Consider the following 25,773-nt stretch of genomic DNA (forward strand, 5'->3'; position numbering starts at 1 on the left):
ATAATACAGATCGATGTTAGAGATAAAAATATGTGACATGATTTGATAAGCGCTGCGTTTCTATAGCAACTATTATTTCCCGCCTACACCTATCACCATTTCAGAATTATGGATTCCCTTTTTATCAAACGAGAGAAAAATAAAACAAGCAAAAGTAATACCATTTAGAGGGGCAAATGAAAGGAAATCTAGCTTCTAATACTTTCAAACAGCTTTGAAGGAGAAAAATNACGAAAAAAGTATTTTAAGCCCATATAGATTTTTTACGAAAATTGTCTGCAAAAAAGGACAACTAATATATTTTAGTTCGCGGGCCTCGAAAAAGGCTTCGAGGGCGGCCAGTTGGTAACCACTGATCACGACCTTAGTTTCGAAATTGTAGAGCTTTAATCTCCATGACCCTCTTGGCCTGGTACCTCCAGCATTGCTTATATTCCTAATGCTGGAGGCCTCATCCATATTTCAAAAAATAACGAAAATACATGTATAATAGAATATTTTTATTAAAAATACAAGCTAATAAGAATTAATCTATAATATTAATCTGAATCATCACAAAAGGTAGTTAATAATAGTCTATAAAAATGAGTGCCAACATGATTGATTGCCAGATGAAAATATTATGTTCATGAATTATAGATTTTCACGAATGAACGAATGCATTAAAAACATGATTATATTTTGTATAAACATCTTTATTTATTTTGTTATTTTATTCTATTTTGCTATTTTATTCTATTTTAGTTTTTAAATGAATAAGAAAATCTTTGAGGGAACTATAATATGAGTGGTATGACATCTGAGTTTTTTTTTCTTGGGGGGGGGAGGGGAATGTAAGAATTTAAACTATGATTTAAATGGAAGAAACATTATTTTGATTAGAGCTTACATTATTTTATAAATGGAATATTATCTCATATAAATCGAAACAAAATGGAGAGAAATATGAAAAATATGTTTCACTCTTCGTTATACAAAAAAATTAAAAATTTCAAAAATTTGAACATTTGAAAATATGAATTGAGGATTATTCTTGGAAGAGAATGAATTTATGAACACATTACCTATAGATTTAAAATTTAATTTTGAGGAGAAGTTTTATCTTGGCTTTCGCAAATAACTTCATTTTACAGTAAAAATTTTCTTAAAAATTTCATTTACAACTCTGTTTTCAATGAATTGGATGTTTTATTTTTTCTTCCAAACTAAATCGTAAAAATAATAATAATAATGAACATGAGTACTAATAAAATAAAATAAACATTTACGCATGATTAGTTATAGATTTTTATGAATAGATAGATATAATAATAATATCATGTTGCGATATTTCCACTACTTGTTGGTTAAAAACTCAGTCATTCAATAAAAAAAGTATTTTGTAGAGTTTTTTTTTTTCTTTGACAAAGAGGAGTGGCGGAGAGATCGCTTAAGCGATGCAAAGCGATGTTTTTAAAAGTAATAATTCTAAACATGCAACGGAAATAACTTAGAAAATTTGTTGTAAAAACTTTTATTGCTTACATTGTGGCAATGGACAACTATGGTAGGTTATTCCAAAGACTGTCATCTCGTATTTTATTTAAATCAAGCAAAATCATTTCTAAAATAACTATTTTTAATGCTAATATCAACCATCAGGAGATTTATCTACAAATAGTACTTATATTTATAAGTGCTTAAGTACTAATATGCATAATTTTGTTACAGTTTTGAGACAGTATAGCCGTTTTTAACTTTTCTGTCGTTAGACTCTACATCCGATTGATCAAAATGTATATCTAACTTTCAATTTATGTTCAATTATGTTTCAATTATTTTCTAACTTTCAATAGTTTTAGTACTTCGCTCATAGCTCAAAAGAGAACTTAATGTAACAAATTGTTATTACACTGGATCGAATAAAATTCAAAACTAAAAATTAAGTGCTCGTGAGCATTTTATCTCAATTGCTTAGACTAGATAGTTCCGCGATATTAAATATTTTAAATATATTTTCTCCGAATGAATAATATCTAACAACGAATGAATAATATCTTCTAAAAACACATGAGGTATCATTAAGGATAATACAGATCGATGTTAGAGATAAAAATATGTGACATGATTTGATAAGCGCTGCGTTTCTATAGCAACTATTATTTCCCGCCTACACCTATCACCATTTCAGAATTATGGATTCCCTTTTTATCAAACGAGAGAAAAATAAAACAAGCAAAAGTAATACCATTTAGAGGGGCAAATGAAAGGAAATCTAGCTTCTAATACTTTCAAACAGCTTTGAAGGAGAAAAATGCTTAAAATTTTAATTTAAAATTTAGATTATTAAATTTAGAATATTTATGCAGATTATCAAGCTTGTATCTAGAAAAAATTCAAAGGGGAGCCAAAGTAAAACTTGCTGAAAACATAATTCATAAATTTAATGCTAATTACTACTATACTCACTTAATAAATCAATGTAAATGAAAAACTTTCTGAACTAATTACTTATTTATTAAGACCTAAAAAGATTTTTGATTAACTATGGAATTTAGATATTATTTTGTTTAAAAGAAACAGTAAATATTATAAATAGTACATACAATAAAATAAAATTTGTGTCTCTGCACATCTTGAATCTTTCGAGCTCCATATTTTATTTTGAAGTTACTAAATTCAATATGAATGAAAATGATTACCTGATGAGTTGCACCAAAACGCAAGACTTAGAATTTTTTTTATTAGTTTTGTTTGACTAAATTAAACGTCCTACAATTAAAATTCAAATGTAACTTCAATTTGACTGAAGAATTAAATTCCTTGGTACTAGCTTACCTGTTACGATCCTTTACGTCATCAATATTGCCATTACAATGACTTTGTCAATTGGTACCAGTACCAAGGAAGTTAATTCTTCGTTAAAAATCGAAGAGTTTAACTCGTAATATAATGCATCAATTTCATCTTATGAAAATGGAGACGGGTTAATTATGCACTATGCAGTCACAAGAAATTAGGTTTTGTAGAGTAAAATTTGGGATTCTTCTGAGAACTCCAACATCTTTTCAGGATATAATAAAAATTATCAAAATAATAATCCTTAAAAAAAATGTCTTGAAATTATCCCCCTGTAAAAAAAATTAAAACTAATGTGTAAGTTCAACCAAGGTTCAACCAATCCTCCAATTACAAATTTGCTTGCTTATTTTATAAATTTAGATATAATAAGATTGATTTTTATTTTATTTTATAACCGTCGTTGAACATCCGATACAACTTAGGGTTTACGACTACTAATGTACAACTTCGTAGCCTTGTAATTTTGAACCCAGTTCAGAAGACAAGGGAACTCCTAGATCAATTATTATGAGAAATTTGCCATCAAAATCCGCATTTGCCTTACATAGGGAGCAAAATTATGAAAATTTTCCATGGTTAGCCTGACGACAAGGGGACTCTAACTCTCTGAAGATATTTTTACTACAGCAGTGTGGTCGGTGCAAGTCGGGTGCGGGATTCGTATAGACCAGTCATTGCTGGGATTCGAACCCGGTACTCCTCATTGGACGGCGAACATTCTATCCCCTGACCAATCATGGCTCTAATAAGATTGATTTGATAAATATAAATTTTAATGTAGTATTATATAATAAATTTGGTGAAAAATAAATTTATCAAATAAGGTTTTTAAAATTTATCACCACCCTCACAAATTAAAGAGTAAACTCAGTGATTGATGCTCCATGCTCCTAAGGAAGCAATTATGCTATCTCTGATTAGAGCAAAGAAGAAAAAAATGATTAAGTTAAAAAGAAAGAAAAACATAGGAACTATGTGTATTCGTAAAAATTTAAATCCATGTTCTAAATTTATTTTTATGTAATTGTAAGCGGCAATTATTCTTTATTAAAATTTATTACCTCCAACAAAATATTCTTTAATTTTTTTTAGACATAAAAAATCTTTAAATAGTAGTGGCTTGCTTGACACTTCATTATTAAATTTTTTGATCATTCTTCATAAAATATTTTGTTATAAGTTTTTTCATAAGAAATACTTTCTTGATAAAATTAATAACTATTAATTTAATAACTATTTAATAAATAATTTATTCTTGATAAAATTAATAACAATTGAATAAAGATTTTTAAAAAGTTTTTAAATTGCAGTGGCTCGACACTTCATTATTAAATTTTTTTAAAATATATTTCATTCTTCATAAAATATTTTATTATATGTTTTTTCATAAGAAATACTTTCTTGATAAAATTAATATCTATTAATTTAAATTAATAGCTAGTATTATTACAAAATTTTATTATATATAACTAAAAATTTTATCTCAGATTTAAAATTTCAGTGCATATAATCGTCGATTAGATGCCCCCTTTCCCCCCACCACTGGTTGTCTACATTTATTTAATTTCTTACAATTTTTTTCGAACTAAAATTTCTAAACATAACATTCCTTCCCCAAATCCGGATGAAGAAAAAAAAAGTAAAATTACAACACTTTTCCTTATAAACGTTTGCTATGGAAGTAAAAGTGTCTTGAGATCCTTGCTCTCTTTAGTTCTTTGACCGACATATTCTGACCTTATTTCATTTCGTTGCCGATAGACGGCACTTCATTCAGCGAACGATGTGTGGTGTAGCTGTTTTTAATCGGTATCGGTGATTTTACGTTCTCGATGATGATGATGTTCGATTTTATGGGACTATGCTGATGTAAACAAAAACCAGAATGAACGATGCATATGCATTTCCGATGACAGTGTGGACAATTGCCTGTATAAATACAAGTAAATCTAGAATTGTTAATTTTGTTTGTAAAAAGCGAAAGTAATCCTAATCTCGGAATGAAGATGGATGTAAAATTAAATATATTGACACTAAATTGTTGGTATGTTAAAATTTTATTAACTTCATAAGTTTTATGTTGCTCCTTACTAGTATATGTTATACAATTTTTATTTTATTTTTTACCTCTTTCAGCGATCTTTTAATAAATGGTCGTATTTATAGTGAACTCCTTAAATGAATCAGTCAAAAAATAAAATAAAAATTTTTTAAATATTTTGTATAACCTGTAATTGTTATAAATATTGTCTATTAATAGTGTCTTGTGAAAATTGTGACTCATGGATTTATGTTAAAAAATTACTCATCGTATTTTTAAATTATTTCTATCAGTTCAGGTTATTTCTGTATTTAATCCAAAATTATACATTCTTAAAAAATAGAATGACCCCTTGAAAAGTTTCTTTAAAAAATTTAGAATTTCTTGCATCACTTTTTGGTTATCCTTTATTTAATCCAAAATTTTGCATTCAAAATAATGAAATATAAATTCTATTGAAATAGATTTCCATTTTAAATATCTCTTTCTTAAAATTATGCTAATAGTAAATGAGTTTGTATCTATCATGTAAATAATGGTAATATAGATTTGTATTGTTAAAATTGTATAGTACTACTATTAAATTATTTTCATTAATTGATTGTACTCACTAAACAATATTCAAATCGTTCTATTTCAGTAATGTTTTGTGAAACCTGTAAATAAAGTCTATTATTCTTTGTAGCTTGTTGGATTTTTGAAACATTAGTCTTAAAAAGTTTATTGTGGAATTTTTTAATCAGTTCACGTTATCGATTTCGTTTTCCTTCAAAATTATGCTTTAATGAAAATGGAATAAGAATTGTATCTATCTTTACTACTGCTAAAAAAATTATTTAAACAGGAAAAAAAAATAATGAAACAAACATACATTTAGTATTGAAACTGTCATAAGCTATAACAGTATTTTTATAATTATTCTAGCTAGTATTTCAATTACTTGACTAAAGATTTAATTTTTTCTGCAACTGTTGAACCATTTTATACTATTTGAATTCAGTGATATAAAAATTAAAAAAATTTGGAAAAGACTGTAATTTAATTATAAGTGGAAAAGAAATTAATGTTTTCTAATCATGTGAATATCTTTGATTTTGAATTCTAATGTTCTTTGAATAGTCAAAATAATTTGCTTAATTTCAATAATATAATTTTTCTTGGAATCAATCAAAATTTTCACATAGTATATTTTATCTAAAAGAGACATCTCATATATTAATATACTTGATTGCAAAAACCAAATATCTGCAATTTCATTTTTTAAATAAGAAACCAAATGTGTACAGAGTTTTCAATCGTTTCTAATAAATCCCTATACTTTTTGGAATGACTAACTTTGTTTCAATGTTCAAAATTGCAATTAAATATTTTAAAGTAAATTGCAATAAAATAATTTAAATTAATATTTTAAATTATTTTATTATTTTTATTAAAGTGTTCTACTTATTTTGCCTTGTGTTTCAATATGTTAATGATACTAAATGTGCATCTTTGGGTGAAGAATATTTTAAAAAATTTATGTATGTTTACACAGAATTAGAACTTTAAAATATTTAAAAATTAAAATTCTTACTGAGTTTTTTTTTATTCAATCAACTGAAATAAAACCATTGACAAATAAAATAAGTATAGTCTTAATATACCTTAGGTACAAAGTATTTCATAATTTTCTTTTGATGTAATAGAGACTTTAATATTGCGAACAAAAAGTATGAAATGGAAGAATATAATTTTAGAAATAAAATTTTTAAATTAAAATAAATTTGCTTTCTTTTATATATTTTTACAAAATTTAATCTTAGCAAAACGCTTAAAACTGAAAATTAGATGAACAGAACATTGAAATGCAATTATTTTATATAATTTGCTATAATTTTGTTGCCAACAAAATGTTTCCAAAATTATTATTTTTTGTTTTTTAGGGGAATTGTGGGCATTAGTAGACACAGAAAACAAAGAATGGAGGCTATAGCAACTCATATTGCATCTTCTAATTATGATTTTGTATTCTTACAAGAGGTAAATCATATTTTTTCTCTCTAGTTAAATTTTTTTTTAATTATTTTAATGTTTTTTTATCATTTATACTCAATTTGACATTTAAACTTAGTACAATTCGGCTTACATAATAATTTATTAACTTGAATAATTTAATGGCTTGTCTTATACTTAATAATTTAGGCTAAATAGTATTTGTTGTAATTTATTACCTGATGTGCTAACTTAAGAAGTTTAGACTTGAGTTATACTAATAACTGGTGCATATTTTCAATTAAGTATTTCTTAAAATTACTTCTTATTTTCTTTACTAAAATATATTATAATTTTAAAGGCCATGAAAAGATATTGATATTTACTATATATGCTGCCATACCACTTTAACCAGTTAAAAAGAATGTTTGGTTAACTTTATTGAAATTTTATATTAATATAATTAATATGGAAATAAACTATAAATATAAAAATGACATTTTACAAATATGGCTAATTGGCTCCTATTTATTCAAATAGTTCTTAAAAGTTTATTTTCTAATAACTAGTAAAGATCTTTGAAATTTCTATGAACACGAATTCATGTCTGTTCTATGATCTTCAGTTTTCTTTTCATCTATTAATTATCTCTTTCAAATTTCCGCAAATACTTTCTTATTCAGGGGCAGATTTAAACATTATCTTCGTAAGTTTCATCTTAAATGTTTAAAAAATCAAAAACTTTTTTTTTACTTTGTCTAATTTGAAGTGATAATATTTTTTTAAAAAGATAAAACGATAGAAATTGCTATATTAAAAAATATTGATAACTATCAGCTCTGTAATTATCATGTTATGACTGTTAATGAACAAACTATCACTGAACATGAAATGTATGAAGCTTCTTAAAAAGACAGAAAAGTATAGGAAAGAACCGGATTGAATTATAAATGAAATTGTGTGGTCTTAAAAAGATCCTGAATTTTGTTGTCTTTTAAATTATGTTCAAGAAACAACTGCCTCTGACATTGTATTGTGTCAAAGTTGAAAAGACACTTTTGAATCACCTTGCATGTTATAATGGATACCAGTGATCGATAAATATGTATAGTAAAATAACATCTCTACTAATCCTGAATTTTGTTGTCTTTTAAATCGCGAAATAATCCAGTTTATTGAACTAAAAAGTAATGTTATAATTTTATTGACTAATAATTTAAATAATCATTCATAATTCTTAAAATTTCTTTTCCTCCAAAAAAATATTTCAAATTATAATACTTGATGAAATATAAAATACTTTTTAAAAAAAGAAATCTTACTTTATCTTTTGTAAATTATGTTCAAGAAGCAACTGCCTCTGACATCGTAGTGTGTCAAAGTTGAAAAGACACTTTTGAATCACCTTGCATATTATAATAGATACCAGTGATCGATAAAAAATGTGTATAGTAAAATAACATCTCTACTAATCCTGAATTTTGTTGTCTTTTAAATAGGGAAATAATCCAGTTTATTGAACTAAAAAGTAATGTAATAATTTAAATGATCATTCATAATTCTTAAAATTCATTTTCCTCAAAAAAATTTCGAATTATAATACTTTATAAATATAAATTGTAAAATACTTTTTAAAAAAAGAAATCTTACTTTATCTTTTGTAAATTATGTTCAAGAAACAACTGCCTCTGACATTGTATCGTGTCAAAGTTGAAAAGACACTTTTGAATCACCTTGCATATTATAATGAATATCAGTGATCGATAAATATGTATAGTAAAATAATATCTCTACGACTTTTAATGTTTTGTTAATTATCAAAGCATTATTTATTTATACTATAAGGTGAAAGATATTTAACTTTTCTAGCTAGTGTACATAAATCTTGTAAATTTGTGATAAGAGGGCCTCTGAAAAATACAATCCTAGGTGTTCAAAGTATTTAATCTGACCGTATTTTTACTGAGCATTTTTTTAACCATTTAAGTTATCTTTTTGTGTTTGTCATTAATATTTTTATCAATTTTCAATACTGTTACTTTTTCAATTGTTGTTAGAAATTTTATCTTATATAGAGCCATTAAACATAGCCTACATTTAATATTCTTATTTTAAGCATGTTTATTTCATTCATTCTTTATTTGTAACATATCATACACAATTTTAGATATGGAGTCAAGATGATTACCAGATGATTTGTAAAAAATCTGCAGATGTATTACCCTTCTCTTACTATTTTCATAGGTAAAACTCTTTCAATATTATCTAAAAAACATTTTCTTACAATGTTGAATTATAATTAAGATTTGCAGCATCTACACTACAACCATATGTTGTTTTCTTTGGTTTATGCTATTTTAATTTTGATTTTTTTGAGGACATTGATATAAGCGTATGAGCTTTGTCTTTGAAATAATAGGCTTCCCAAAAAATAAACGAATTTCTAAGTAAACAATTCTATAAATGACAAATTTTTATAATTGACATAGTATTTGTACAGCTAATTTTTTTACAACAAAAATGCAATTTTTGAAAGCTCATTTTGACATTTATTGCAGAAAATATTAATGTAGATATTTTTTATGGATTTAAAATAAGGAACATAGAAATGTAATGTTTTACTGATAATGTCTTGATTTAGTTTTCTGACGCATTGTATATCTTGGCGTTTATTACAACACCCTATTTCTGATCATCAGATAGCACATTTCTGATATGTCAGTTGTATAGGTCTATTATTTAAAAAGCCAAATGTTAAAATTTCTGAAATTAATAATGAAAAATTAATTTCAAAAAATTTAGTCTACAAAATTTTCTTAAGTTAAAAAATATTTCATATTGTTTTCTGTGGAAATGATACATTTGCCCTCAAATAAAGATATCATTAGCAAAATGCTGTGAGGATACTAGTTAATTAGGTTTATCTTACCCCTTGTGACATCTCTTAAGGATATGTTTAAAATTTTTCATTGTGTTATATTTTTTAAAATATTCTTAAATAAAGAATGGTAACTTATATTAAATAAAAATTATTATTATTATTAAAGTTGTTTCAAAAATATGATCCGAAATTAGTATAAGTTATGAAATACTATTTTATATAATTCAAATTGATTTAAATAAACTTGTAATGTGTGAAAAGTGAAAAAAAATTTAACATCTCTGAACCTTGAATTGTGTAAAAGCTGCAGAACTGATGTTCATGTTTTGTTTTAGTGGAGTGCTTGGCAGTGGAGTCTGTATCCTCTCCAAGAGCTGCATTGTGGATGCAGCACAGTCTCAATATTCCCTAAATGGTTATGCTCACAAAATTCTTCATGGTGACTGGTATGGAGGAAAAGTGGTTGGACTCTGCAAAGTCATCCATCATGGATTAAAAATTAACTTATATGTGACTCATGTAATGGGCTTTTCACTTTTATTGAACTGAAATGTTTATTTTTTTGTGTTCAGCATAAGTTGCAACTTATTTATTTAGTTATTATTTTTTTTTCATTGTCTGCATCATTTTTCTTGATGCTTAGTATAAGTGCAACAGCTGCTTATCCAATAATAAATATTTCAATCATGATTAACCAAGGTAGACAATTTTATTATTTTTTATATATATTTAGCAATTGTATTTGTGTTATCACATTTTTCCACAGAAATTTTTTTTTCTGTCTCAAACAATAGGGTAAATTATGCTTAACATAGAAGCTGAGATCCATGTCACAAATACAAAATAAGAAAAGTTAGGATTTTTTTAATAAAGAGCTCATGATTGAGTACAATTAGAACTACTTATATGCTTGACTAGTAACAAAAAAATTAGTTTTGAGAACTGAACTGACACAGTTTACCCAGTCCTTACACCCTGCTTACAAAACTCATTGTCCTAATTATCATATAATATTGCAAGTGCTTCTAGGAATTGTGTTTCTGCGCCTATTCATTGAAAATTCGATTTCCCCACGTCCAAGCTTTTCTCTTTTCTGCAGATAGGTCAGAACATATTTCCAGGCCACCTTTCTCAGGCACTAAATTGGTGAAGTAATCACATGGCCAGTATAAACACCAGATTTGTCTCCTAATAGATTTGTTATGTAATTTATGAAAAACACTTACTTGTGAAACACCTGTTTCATCGTAAGTAGGAATTATACTTAATTATATTTCTGAATTATGTTTAATAATGCTTCATACAAGGAAGATTTGTTGTGGCAACAGGATGACCCATTCTTGTATGTGTGAGGTGTTGGGGAGCGAAAGTTTATCTTTTTTATAAAAATTAAAATTAAATGCTGAAAATATGATATCTAGATGACTATAATGTGTAGTGAAGTAGAAAAGTTGAATATTTAAGTATTTCAAAATATCTTTTAAGAAATTGAATTTGTCACACAGATTTTGCTGCTATCATATTATTGCTAAAAAATAATTAAATTCAGTAATTGAATCATATATGTGTCTTATCATATATGTGTCTTTTTTTTTTCTACAGTTACATGCTGAGTACAACACATTCCATGATCAGTACCTGCCTCATAGGGTGGCACAAGCATTTGAATTTAGCCAATTTGTTCAGCTCACCTCTGAGACTGCAGACCTGAGTATAGTCGCAGGAGACTTCAATACTGAACCAACGGATTTGCCATACCGAGTCATTGTTCACAATGCTGGCTGCCTTGATGCTTACCTCGCTCAAAAGGATCCTTTTGTTTCAGTAATGAAAGAATTTACTTTTTGTAAAACTATTACATTCCACTACAACCTCTTTAACGTTATTTTAAATTGTAGAACTTATTGGAACAGTGAAAATGAGGCAGGCAACCCTAATAAGACCTGCAGCTCAGTCACATTTTTAAAAAAAAATACAAAGTTTTGCATTTAAAATCGTGTTATGATAAGCTTAATTTTTTACCAGTTTGTGAAATCTGAAGGTTATTTATGGAAAAATGTGTTGCTCATGTCATGCAACATGCTTCATATTGTTGCTCTATTTACTAATGCTGGTGTTAAGAATTTCATTAAAATGTTGCATGATCTTTATCCTCTAAGGTCTTCAATTATATGGATTAATAGATTGAATGTTTTCTGTGTTATTAATGGGTTTTTTTTTTCTTTCAAAGTGTGTTGAAATAGTACATTTTGGGTATTAAAATAGTAAAAAAAATATTTATGACTAATAATAAAGTGATTTAGATTTCTCTTATAATTTTGTAAGTTTATTGTATTAAAATGTCAATTATATATGCAGAGTTAGATAGAATGAAAAACTTTCCGCTAACACAAAATCTCAATTAAAAAACTTTCTTATTATTTGTTGACAAAGTGAGGAATCTCCAAATTTTAGTATTTAACAAATTGACTATGACCTGAGTATAAAAATGAGGTTATGCTGATTTAGTTTCCTCTTAAAAAAAGTCTATTAAGAAATTTTAGGTTTTTTTATGTCTTTTTAATTATTTTAATTTTTCAGTTATTGTTATGAAAAAGTTGCCTTGATTTTTGATAGGGGGATGAATCTATCAAGACTACATGTGGCCATCCAGATAATCTTTACACAAGTCGCAAAGAGCTCAATGAATGTCCAACTGGGAAGAGAATTGATTACATCCTCTACAAATGTGGGGCTGGTAAGCGATCCCTTATCAAACCTTATTTGGCAAAAATTATCCTGTTTATAAATTATATTTTACATCTACTACAAATACCTTCTACTTCCCTTGTTATGTGTCATTACACTATTGACTTTTAAAATTGCATTATCAAAAAGGCAGCACTCTCCACACATGAAATGTTCATGATAGATCAACTTTGATATGCAAATTATTTTTAGAACATTTATTTTAAAACAAACTGTAGTAGATACACCTAAAATAAATATTAAAGCAAAGGTTTGACACCAATTTTTCTCATGCCAGCGAAATATTTTCTTTGTTCAGCTAAAGAGTTCATGTAACGTATAAAAAGAGCAGGGTTGGCTTTTTGCCGGCAGAAACTGGTTTTTGCCATGCCAGTGGCAGAAACTGGTTATAACCAGCAAAAACTAAAAAAACGTCTATATTAGTTCTAGTAATTGCTTAATGACATTTTGTTTAAGTAAACTTAAAAATTTAACTCCATGTAACTGTAACAAACTTTTTAATTCATTGTTTGTAAATATATATTATTTTGTTTATATTAAATATAAAAAATGCAGTATATCAAATATTTATATAAAATAAAGAAAAAAGTAATGTAATAATAAATATAAATACTGGATTTTAGTTTATTATATTAAACTCTGAAATTCAGTAGTTATTATCATGTAACTCTTAACATAACTAAATAGAGGTATTTTCAAAAAGTTTTTTTCTTTTCAAGACATAATTTGCATGGCAACAATCCAATTATTATAACAGTAACAGTTTTAATCTTTGCTGTATGTAAGAGGCAATATAATTGGTTAGATTCACTGATTCATAATCAATAAACTGATCATTTCTATGAATTATCCATTGTATGTCAAGCTCACTACTTACATTTATGTCATTTTCTGAATTTCTGCCATGCCAGTTTTAACCGGTTTCTACCAGTGGTTTTAACCACCTCGGCAGAAATTTGCCAACCTCGTAAAAGAGGAAATGTGTTTCAGTGCAAATTTAATGTTTTATAAAGGATTATAGCCTACAGGGATTGTGGTTATTATGCTGCTCTCTTCAATCAAGATCCCTTATCTGTCCACTAAATACGGAATCGAGAGGTTCGGGAATGAAATATGGAGCATCATACTGGATTTCAGCAGTTCTCCATTGCTAATAGCTGAACAGACAAGTGCCTTAAACCACAAAGGTTCGCACTGCTAATTTATGAGCAAGGAGTCGAGACTTGAAAAACGGCAAGTTTATGTTCTAACAGTTTGGTACAGTTTTCTATCGTATGATATCGGAAAGGCAGCCATGGCATCTGCTTCTTTTGAGGCTAAATCGTGAATAGGTGATCAACTATCTACCAGAACTATCAAATGGTAGTACATCATCTTTATAAACACATGCCGGTTCTGTGTACAGCACTGTAATAAGCACATTAGTGTGAGGCATCATAGAGAACTTACACTTGTCATCATCATGCTGGCTCATCACCTCTTGCTTGCATTCTGGCACTTTGAACAGTGTGGGGGCGGAGTTTTACGACCATGCCAACCTTCATCTATCGAAAGGTACCTCATGATTGAATCGAGTTAGCATGTGTTATATACTAGTGAATTGATGTTTAATATTTGTAGTGGTAGTTTCGCCACAATACTCCCCCACCAGAACTTTATCAGAGATAGAATTCAATGAACAGTTTCCACTTAGTTACTGTACTTGTGAAAGACCGGGAGAGCTGGAATTAAGATCACCGGGGTTTTGAGTGCTGAATGTGAGAGGTGTATTAGCTTCACAGACATTGTCGCTCCTGTGTTGCCTTTTTAGCTGTCAAGTGTATGCTGGCCGTTGTTGTGTGTATGTTCGAGACGAGACTGAGCAGCAACAGAGTGAGGAGATGGATGGTGCTGCTATCACAAGTAGCAAATCAACTGTTCAATGTAGATCATCTATCGAAGTAGGCGTTACTGTGGGTACAAATCACGTCCGGGTCACCAATGTGGGGGCGGAGTTATCGATCATACCAACCTTCATCTATCAAAAGGTGCCTCATGATTGAATCAAGTTAGCATGTCTTATATACCAGCGAATTGATGTTTAATATTCGTAGTGGTAGTTACGCCACAAGAGCAACGCATTAGGTGTGTTAAGGGTTCGGCCTTGTCTTTGAGACCTCCATGGGTGCAAGTCTTCCGTCCCCAGGACGGATTTCCGTCTTTCGAAAATGTCTGCGGACGGAAACAAGACTGACTCGAAGACGAAATCGGAATTTTTTTTTCTTCTGTCCTTAAAAATATTTTTTAGGTTTACGTTATTGGTCTACTTTCTTATGTCCTGTTGTTATTTTATCAACATTTTTTGTACAGTATTTAAACTTGATGTATTATGGTAAAGCTTTCTTAGATAGTTTGCATATGTCGAGGGGTATTGTGTATGTTAGGTATTTCAGTCAAAAAATTTTCAGTCTTGGCCTTTTTTTCCAACTTGCACCCATGGAGACCTCTCTTACGCTATTTTTCAATGAGACAATGCTAGACTTATGTTTTTTTCTAACCAACCTTGATACAAAACAAATTTAGCTATTACCCTGCCATCCATGTTCTCCTGATATTTGAACAATTTAAAACACATAGTCAATGGTTGCCTAGTGACTGGCATGCAACTACTCACTAATCGCTGCTCACAATAAACTGTGGAATAGTGTTGAAGCTGTAGTGACTGAAGTCTCTGAAAAGGCTGTACAATATCTCTTTAATCTGCTGCTTAGGCAGGTATAAGCTGTTCTTGCTGCTATCCAGAGATATCAAATCTGGGTGCTAGTTTCTTAGGATCTATATGTTATCCTTTTATTGTCATAACATTCTCTTTGATTTTTTATTCAACACAAATTTTTATTCTTCCTAAAAAATTTATGATTTTGATGTGGGCCAAGGCATAACATTATTTAGAAGGAAAAAAGTAATTCTAGTGTGTATATTCGTGTTAGGCTTCTAACAAACTGAAAGTTTAATAATGTGTATCCATTTATGATTTTCTTTTGGGAGTTAGGTTTTCTAGTTGTATGTGATTGTTTGAAGCTACTTTTATGATACAACATCCACTATTTAAGGTACCCATGTTGAATGTCTTTCTTGTAATACAACTTTGGGCAAGATTCCTGATTCTTCCATTCCTTATTCTGATCATGAAGCTGTTATTGCTACATTACATGTTTTCAAATCTCTAGAGGGTAAGTTTTAACACATTAAATCTGGTATGTGTATCTTTGTTTTATGATTGAAGGCAAGTTGTTAAATTTCTTAACTTTTATTTCATTTTGTTTGGGAATTCAAAACACTTGTAAAAAAGCTAAATTGTATTGAAATAGAAGAAATTGTTATTTTAATTTATGCGTGAAAATTATATGTGTTTGTGATATTTACAGGAAAGTGATTTTTGCTTTATAATTAATACTCAATTTTCATTCTACAAATTATTTGGTATTCCACTTACCAAGTACCAACTAGTAAGTGTTAGACCACCAAATAGTCTATTTTTATTAATTTTGAATATTTTAAGATTTGTGCTTCAAAATATTATTTTAGATTATTTGTAAGGATAATAAACTAAATGATTTGAAAAAATTATTGAGTAGAATATTTTTTAAAAAAAAAAAGGTTTACAAATATTTTTTTGTGTTTCTGGTTCTAAGCATTGTTAAATTACTTGAATCTCATTCTTTTAATTGCTTCTATGTTATTTGATCCTTGCAAATTGGAATGATGTTTTGCAACCAATTCAACATTACCAATATTATAAACCCGTTGTTTTTATTTTTCCATCCATCCATTTATCAAAAATAAATTTAATAAATAATTAAAATAAATAAATAAACATGGGAAGAAAATGTTTTTTTTATTCATCGCGCAATACAAAAATTCATTTTAAAATAAATTCTCATAACAAAAAACAGCAATGCTTACAGGATGAAATAAAATTAAATGCATCTTAAGTAATATAAATTCAAATTAAATATTTTAATTGAAGAAAAGTTATATGGTTTTAAACAAAAGCCTTAAATAAAAACAAAACCATTATATTCAGAGTAAGATTCAATACTTATTTGGTAATATACTTCAGATATTATTTCTTTTTATTGAATTTTTTTTTGTACAGTAGTAGCTTTTTTACCCCTGAAAAAATCACTTAATCAGCAAATAGTTTAAACCGAAATTACAAACAGTGAGCAGTTTAAAAATTTACATTTTTCCCCCACTTCATGAATTTTTCACATTACAATGACATTGTATTAAAATTAAGGATATAAGGAGTATTCAACTCTTTTGTCAAAAATTCAATATGGCAGAATGTTTGACCAAATATTCGGCAGAGTATATTTTGCAAAATATTTTTCTACGAAGTTTTTTTTTTTTAAAAATTTGTATATATATAGTAAGGAATGATCTGACATCGTATTTTTAACTATATTAGATATAGTATAGTTTATTATTGGGAATAATTTTTATGCATATTTATTAAGTTTTAAAATTCATGTGCTTGCAAATCTATCTTCTGGAAAACTTTCTGTCACTTTTTTCCAGTGCTGTAATATAGTTAATCTGTAGCATGGAAAACTGTGATTTTCAATGTTAAAGTTTAATTTTTAGGAACTAAGAACAATTTTTTTCTTTTGTTCTTTTTATACTTTCTTTTTATCAATGTTCTGATTATGACAAGGCATTTATTAAAAACTTTATAATATAGCAATTTTTTTTCTGAAAATGCAGCAAAGTAAAAAAGTTTAATTGATATTTTCAGCATTTGATTTGCATTTAAAAATTAAGTGTGTTTTTTGTTTTTGTTACTATTTAGCTTTTTCTTTTAAAAAAATGGTTTTTTTCATTTTATCAACTAAAAACTCTTGGTTTTTATCAATGTTTTTATTATGGCACAGCAAATTTTAAGAATGCTTGTGTTAGATCTTATTCTTTTTTCTTCACTTTTTAATGAAAATACAGTAATTGGAAAACTGAGATGTTCAGCTTTAATATTTTATTTCAAGAATTAAAAGGAATTTTTGTTATCTCTGTTTCACTTTTGTGTGTAATATTTGATTTTTATGGGCGTTTTTATGATAGTTCGAATTCTTTCTTTTCTTCTTAGCTCAAACAATAAATTTTTGACATTTGTATCAGGTTGCTGTTCATTTTCTGTAGGTTTGCATAAAAAATGCAGAAAGTTTCTCATTGTTTTAAACACTTCAAGACCTTTCATAAATTGTTTTTGTTTGTAGTACCCCGCATTGGTTGTAGTTCCGTTTTGCCGTCTTCATCTACTAATACATAACCATCAAACCTTATTTAGGGATTTGTTACAGTTTTAACCAAATTGTAACAAATCCTCAGTTTTTTCCTTCATTACTAGCATCAGCAGATATTATTTTTCATCTTAAAACAAAATAACTTCAATTTTTTAATAAAAAACAAATTCTATAGAATTTCTGAATGATAAATGCAGGAATCTGCTGATTTCTAAACAAATAAAACAAATACTATTAACATTATATGAGTATTTGTGATGGTTAAAACATGACGATGCATTTGAGAAAGTCAAAGATGCAGAAACAATGGATTGAGGTTCAACTGTATTATAATTAGTTTGAAAAAGTTTATAATTAGTTAGTTGAACTGTATTATGTTAGTTGACTAATTATAGCTAGTTATAATTAGTTTGAAAGAATTAGTTACGAACATTAAATTTTAGTGTTGGCTGAAGCTACATTATATTTATGTTGTTTGCTGAAACACAACTGTAAATGTGTGATAAAAGATAGATTAGTAAAGAATACAAATTTAAAAGTAAAAGTTGAAATGAAATCACACTAAAATAAGAGAATTTGGTGTGTAATTATTACCCCCCCCCCTAAATTTTTATTATTTATTAAAGTTTTTAAATTTTCTAATGCTGTTTCTATTATTCTTGTTCAGTTTATAAATTGTGTCACCGTTTTATTTATTTTTGTTTCTTTTAGCACCAAGAATGCCGGAAAATCCCAAAGCTCGATTAGAGGCCATCGATAGCAGCCACATTATTTTGCGGAAAAACATGAAGCAACTGCAAAACAGTCGACTACTATTCTTCATGATCAGCTTCTTGTTGATGGCACTGCTTGCTGTCACTGCACTGATCGATAACATTGGATTTTTTGAAATATTTATCATTTTCTTCCAATTTGTGGCAACATTTGCACTTGCTTTCTGCCTCTGGATGGCACTGATAGTGAACAAGATAGAGCAGAGTGCTCTTATGTCGGCATGCAAAGCGATGGAAGTTTTGACAAATGCTTTAATGAATGAATACAACATGAAACTCTCTACAACATTTCTTCCTTCAGCTCCACCCCAAGAAGTTATTCTGTAAGTGTTTGTGTCATTTGTTATGAAATTACCTCCTTTTTTAATTGTATTTATTTCATAATCAGGATGATTATTACTCACTATGTATATATATGTTGTATATGCATACTTATGCATAACTTTAGTTGTAGTAGTTATTTTGATTATCTGAAATTTAACCAATCATATCAAAAATATCATTGTATTAATATATAAATTATTATTTTTTTCCGTCCTATTTGTAAACCCTGAAAACGTTATAAGCTGCTGTCATTCAGAGACTTAGTTTTCAAAAGCAGGTTTGCATAAAATGGATGCTGATAAACAATCTGTTCCGAAAAAAAATCTAAATAAAAGATGAATTTTTTAAAAAAAAATGCTTTTTTTTTTACTATGTGCAGAAAAAGAGTGATTTATGTTCTTTATTTTATTATATGTTCTGTTTTGAAAGCTTTAACCAAATTACTGAATTAAAAGAAAAAAATTTGAAATATTTGCTAAAAGAGGTATCTGAAACACTGACGTCTAGCAATGCACCTGCATCTTTCGTGCTAACAATGTGCATTAAATATTTTTATCAAGCAATCTAATACAATGAAACTAAATTATATATTTTTGTTCTTTATTTTATTGTATGTTCTGTTTTGAAAGCTTTAAATAAAATTACTGAATAAAAATAAATAAAATTACTGAATAAAAAAAAAATTTGAAATATTTGCTAACAGAGGTATCTGAAGCACTGAGATCTAGCAATGTACCTTCATCTTTTGTGCTAACAATGTGCATTAAATATTCTTATTAAGCAATCTAATACAATGAAACTAAATTAAATATTTTTGTTCTTTATTTTATTGTATGTTCTGTTTTGAAAGTTTTAAATAAAATTACTGAATAAAAATAAATAAAATTACTGAATAAAAATAAATAAAATTACTGAATAAAAAAAAATTTGAAATATTTGCTAAAAGAGGCACCTGAAACACTGACTTCTAGCAATGTACCTTCATCTTTTGTGCTAACAATGTGCATTAAATATTCTTATCGAGCAATCTAATACAATGAAACTAAATTAAATTTTAATATAGTGTTTTTTAATAATGAAAATATTTTATCTAATTCAGGCTTCTAATTTTTCTGTTTATTTATATCTAATTTATTTTATTGAATGAACTGTAGAAAATATTCTTAGAGTTAATTTATATCTTTTGATAATTTAGTACAAAAAAAATAATATTTAAATTGAAGCAATGTATTTACATGTAAAGCAAAGATCTAAAGTTTTTTGTTAAATCTTTTTTTAGTGTTAAGTAATAAGCTCAAATATTGCTCACAAAGCCATTGATCAAAGATATTGCTTTGTATTATGCATGCTCACATCAATCAGTGTGTAAGAAAAGTAATTTTTTATCCCTGAACGTTATATATATATAAATTTTAAAATCCATAATGAAATCATTATGCTTTCAGTGTTAAAATGTTTAAAATCAAAATATTGAATGTTCTATATGTAAGTTATATTGTAAACTCTTTTCATGGATGAAATACTTTCTTAATCTTTCATTGTTAAACTGAATAAATATTATAAATTAGTTTATTTATGAACGTTTGATTTTTTTTTCCCGGTGTTAATCTGATAAAATTTTCTGACAATTCAGGAGTCACAGAATCTATTTTAGTTGTACTGTCAATATCTTTTGTTTAATTATTTCTTTTTATTTATTTAATTTTTAATTAAAATTAATTTACTGCCATTACTGTCCTAATACCTATTTTTATGCTTAAATCAGTTTTGCAATTAGTTAGTTTAGTCTCTTAATTAAATCTTGATTTCATGCTAATTTTTCATCATTCCTTTGAATGCTATTTGGGAATTACTGTTTGGGGATGGTTAAAATTATTTCATTTTTAAGAAAATGAAAAGACACTAGCATTTCAAGGTATAGATGAAAAATACCAGTCTATAAATATAAACCTAGTCAAATTTTTACTGTTTTCGAAAGTTCTATTTTTGTATTGATATTTGTACTCTTTTTACGAAATTTATTATTCAACTGTGTTTTTCTGTAAATGTTACCTGTCACTTATTTTCTATCTCTGTTATACAATAGGTCTTTTGATGTCAAACTGTATATTTAGGACAATTTCGTGATTTTTGTTGCTTAGTATAAAAAAAAAATTATTCCAGAAGTAAATATTTTGAAAGATTTTAATTAGTTTAATAAAAATTTGTTGAAAACTACTATATTTTATTCTTTAATTTGAGTGTATTTTTTGGTAACATCTGAAATAGTTTAATCAATTATTTGTAAAAGAACAAAAATGCTATAAGTATTCTTATGAATGACCTTTTTAAATGGTACCTACTTATTATACTGTCAATCATTTTCGCCAAATCTGGCAATAAATTTAGAAATAGTTCATATTTAAATATTGCTCATTTTTTGCTATAAGTTATATTTATATTTTATCAATTTTTATACTTAATTTATAAAAATAAATTTGAAAGATACAAAAAGGACTCTGGCTTGTTCCAGAGTCATTTTTTTTACCATCAACCATCGTTAGGCGGAAATGGTCGATGAGATAGTACTTAAGTACCTCTTAAGTTAATGTTTAACTTTAATAATCTGACCAGGTATAACCTGATTTTTCGACAAGTCTTAGTATTTTCAAAAAAACTGTCTTTATATTAGTTTCTATGTTTAGTATTTTTCCTATTAAGCTAAATCTGATTTGTACAAATAAATTATACAACGAGCATCAAATCTTATCAAATAGTTCGTAGAATTCATTTATTTATTTATTTTTAAATCACATGAAGATTTTATTTGAACATTTCTTGAATAAATAAAAAAAATCTCAAAATTAAAAAAGAAAAACTTTTTTTTTTTTGAAAAATTTTTCCAGAATACATCAATGTTTTTCATTTATCAACGTCATCACAACTTTTTTTATTTGTCAAATTCAAAACTGTTATTAAGGAAAGACTTGAAAAATATTGGAGAATTCCCTGGACAAAATAAATTTTTTTGCAAAATTTTAATTTGTTAGAATCTTTTTAAGATCTGTTTAACCACTTTTTTTGTAAGAATAAATAAAACTGGGGAAAGGGGGCTAACTTGAATAATTTTATTTATTTTTTCTATAGCACTTACATTAAATATGATTAGTAGAATGGCTAGTTGAACCACTCGACAACAAACTGATGGTAGAATACATTTTAATTTGTAAAAATATTTACTTTATAAAAAATGTTTTTTTTAATAAAAATATTAAATAAAATTGTTAAAAAGAATGCCAACTTATCCCATATGCTGGATAAGATGACATAAAGCAGGTGTATTAGAGGACACTTCATTCCTTCTGGTTGTTTCAACTGCCAGAGCATTTTTAACCTGACTTTACTGCACCCAAAATAAAAAAATGAATGTCTTAATAACTTCTGCTTTAATAGGCAGACTTTAACAAACTACGATGCAATCCAACTGGCTTGAGAACCTATCCTTAAATATGCTATTTGAGTGCAGACAATATTTAAAGTTATATAATCAGATACAAAAAAGTATCTTCTCTTTATCTTTTTTATCCCTCGGATTTTAATACTTTACCCGAAGCATATGAAAGTTAGCTGCAATCTGAAAATATGAACCAGATAGTTTGATCACACCAGAAGATATTAAGAAGTGTTAGAAAAAGTTAATCTGTCTAGTCTATTCTCAAAAGCTCCACAGATTAAAAACATTAAGCAGATCCACCATTTAAAAGTTCAAGAAGGTATACCAGAAGGGTTTTTTAAGTGAAAGATGTTGAAAAACAAAATGATGAATCCAAAATAAAAGCTGGAGATTGGTATATGGTTAGATACGAGGAAAAGTTATATCCTGGTGTGGTAATGTCTGTTGAAGAGCAAGAATTTAAAGTCAATGTAATGGCTGCTGTGGGAATCTATTGGAAATGACCAGGAAAAAGAGATGAAATATTCTACCAGAAAGAAAGCATGGTGAAAAGAATTGAGCCCCCTGTACTAGTTAATAACAGAGGACTTAATAAGTTTGCAGTTATGTGTGAATCAAAAGTATCTGAATTTACTTCATGTACACTTTTTCTCCCTTGCACTATACTGTTTAAATAACTTAATTTGCATTTGTACATTATTTGATAAAAGTTTGATACAAAGGGAATTTCGTAACGTAAGTTACTGTAACGTAAGTTACCCACTTAAAAAATTATATTTAATTTAACTTTTGAAATAAAATCTTAAATCTAGGCATAATAAATATTTAAACATGTCAGTAAAATGATACATATAATCTTAATCAATTAACATTTGTATAAGAACAGAATTTTGCCTTCAAGCATATTGCAAATTTATGCCATTCCTTTTTCAGTAACGTAAGTTACCACACTAGTTTTAGGTTTTTACACTGCTTAAATTGAAAAATATTAATTATTCTAATTAGTTTCCTTTTGGTTTTGATTGTAATTTTAAGAAATCACTTTATTTTAGATTGTGTATTAGTATTATTTGTTTGCTTCTAAGTTCTCAGTGCAATAAAGTTTCTGTGAATGTAACGTAAGTTACCATGGAATAGCCCTAATATTAATGGGCTCTAAAATTCACGACACCTTCTCCCAACCAAACCATTGAAAAAATCTTATTAAGATAGAGGCTTCCTCTCATGTTTTGAGAATCAAGATTACAAATCCGTCTAAGAAAAAGTATGTTTATTCTGAGAAAATGCATTTTTGTGTTCCTTTACAAACTTAAAATATAGTCTGCACTGCTTATTCAAGTTTAGGCTCATTCACCATTGAAATTGCTTCTTAATACATTACATTCCGTTGATTAAATCAATAGGCAAGGTGTTATATTTTTCATTTTGTGCACTTTATACTAAAATAACTGGATGTACCTCTTTTTTTCCTGCCAAACTCAAATTATTTTAGCTAATTCTGTTTGAAAACTATGAATTTCTTCTGCTGTCATGATTATTTCAGACCGTGGCACCTTGAATTAAATCTCTAGAAGTATAGATATCTTTATTTAAAATAAATAAAAAACAAAATCACCAATAAAATTAAAATCTTTACATGTGCCAAAAGCAGTGGGCGTCCTCACCAGATGCAATTCTGCTAAGTTTCATGTTGTTTGCAGTCAAAAGAGCTTAATCTTATCAATTAAAATTAATGATTTTGAATATGTTTGATTTAATTTGTGTATTTTCATTCAATACCCAAGTGCTTCGTTCTTCCTGAAATTGTGAAGAAATTTTAATTTAAACTCAGTATAATTTTAGTGAAAGTTCAATAAACCTCCAAAGATTTAAAGTTTATTGGAAAAATAAAATCTGAGAGTAAGTCAACATTTAAAATAATTTTGAACAAGGGATACTTGAAGCCAATTTCTTTTAACACACAACTGCTTCACCAAAACTACTCGCCAAAAAAATAATATGAAGCATTTCATTACATAAATGTGGCAGTTATTGCTTTTTCCTGCTCATAAACCATTTGCATGATTCATTTTCCTGCCATATTATGACAAAAAAGAATCATATTTTTTTAAAAAACACTTTTGTATTCTATTCAGCAATTGAAACTTTTATATGTGTGGCATTTATGAATTTTTGATAATTTTTAATTATAACAAAAAGAAGGCATTAAATTTTTATTCATTTTCAGAATTCAACTTTGGTATGGTATATTTTAAAACATGGATCTTTCAGAATTATATTCTGTTATGTGCCACTGACCATCTACCATCCTTTTTATATTTAATGTCAAAATTAGAAAAAAATAGTATTTACAAAGGGTAATACACTGAACAAATGAAAACAAACTCTCAAATTTCCAGTCTAAATGAAAAGCTGTAAAACCTATCCTTGAAATAGTTTTACAGTCTGATTTCTCAGCCTTCTATTCTTAAAAACATTCCTCTATTGCTTTAATTTAAATTAAATACATATTTCTATGATAATTTTATTAAGCTTTATTATTTTTTAAAAATAATTTAAATATTGAAAAGTTCTTTTATTGATTAGTTTTATTATTTATTTTTTTGCAGCTTTGTTTCATGTTTTAGGATAATTTATTTATTTTAAAGCTAACAATTAAATATTACTTTTTTATTGCTGATTTGTTTTTGCTTGTCTGTTTTTAATATTTCCTGTTTAATATTGTCTAGTAAGTTCCCTTTGTCTTACTTTCCCCTTTCAGTTATGTTTATAGTTCTGTAGATTTATTATTTCGAAGCAGATTTGGTGCAATTTAAATCATCTGATTTTTTTTTAAGTAACAATAATTTATAAATGCTTCCTTAGAGTTTCGATTTTATTTATCATTCTAATTTACAATTTTATAAAATATAAATTTTGTTGCATTTTTTTTTTTTTTAATCTGGGAATTTTACGTAAATTTAGAAAGGTCAGGGAAAAAAATATTTTTTTTTAGTATGAACTCTGAATCAATCCTTAATATTTTAAGAGTCTAGGCTATGCAAAAAAAGTTATGGTTACAAGCAGGTAGTACTTAAGTACTCATTTCTTAATTTCGAATATTGTAAGTCCCTCTAAGTGTATCTAAGGTAGTACTTATTTCTTAGTATCGAATATTGTAGGTGCCAGTCAATTAACATAATTAAATTTGCCTTCTCAAACCATTAAGATTTAAAATTATTGCTTGAAACGTGAATGAATAACAAATTAAATGGTCTCTGAAATTGTGAAGGAGTTCCAAAAACTTGGGAGAAGGGGTGGTGTCCCCCCCCCCCTCATGCATTTCTATTTTGTTAAATTTAAGATTACAAAGATACGTCTTGTAAAATTGCATTTAATGTAAGTTAGATATCGAAAAAAAAGTTTAAAGTCAAGCATTTTTTTTTTAGATTCATATTCTTGATCCTTAGTTCAGTTTCCACATTAATATATATAAATAT

General features: G+C 27.3%; 1 protein-coding gene across 1 annotated transcript; it reads left to right on the forward strand.

The window, feature by feature from the left end:
• Window positions 1-4,591: 4,591 nt before the first annotated feature.
• Window positions 4,592-21,078, forward strand: LOC107440204 (neutral sphingomyelinase). The gene is made up of 8 exons (XM_043040447.2): window positions 4,592-4,885; window positions 6,805-6,901; window positions 9,021-9,097; window positions 10,070-10,253; window positions 11,337-11,558; window positions 12,351-12,471; window positions 15,575-15,694; window positions 18,476-21,078. The coding sequence occupies exons 1-8, from the start codon at window positions 4,842-4,844 to the stop codon at window positions 18,862-18,864; spliced, it is 1,254 nt and encodes a 417-aa protein (XP_042896381.1). The 5' UTR covers window positions 4,592-4,841; the 3' UTR covers window positions 18,865-21,078.
• The last annotated feature ends 4,695 nt before the right edge of the window (window positions 21,079-25,773 follow it).

Source organism: Parasteatoda tepidariorum, chromosome 4 (assembly GCF_043381705.1).
Source record: "Parasteatoda tepidariorum isolate YZ-2023 chromosome 4, CAS_Ptep_4.0, whole genome shotgun sequence".
Taxonomy (NCBI): domain Eukaryota; kingdom Metazoa; phylum Arthropoda; class Arachnida; order Araneae; family Theridiidae; genus Parasteatoda; species Parasteatoda tepidariorum.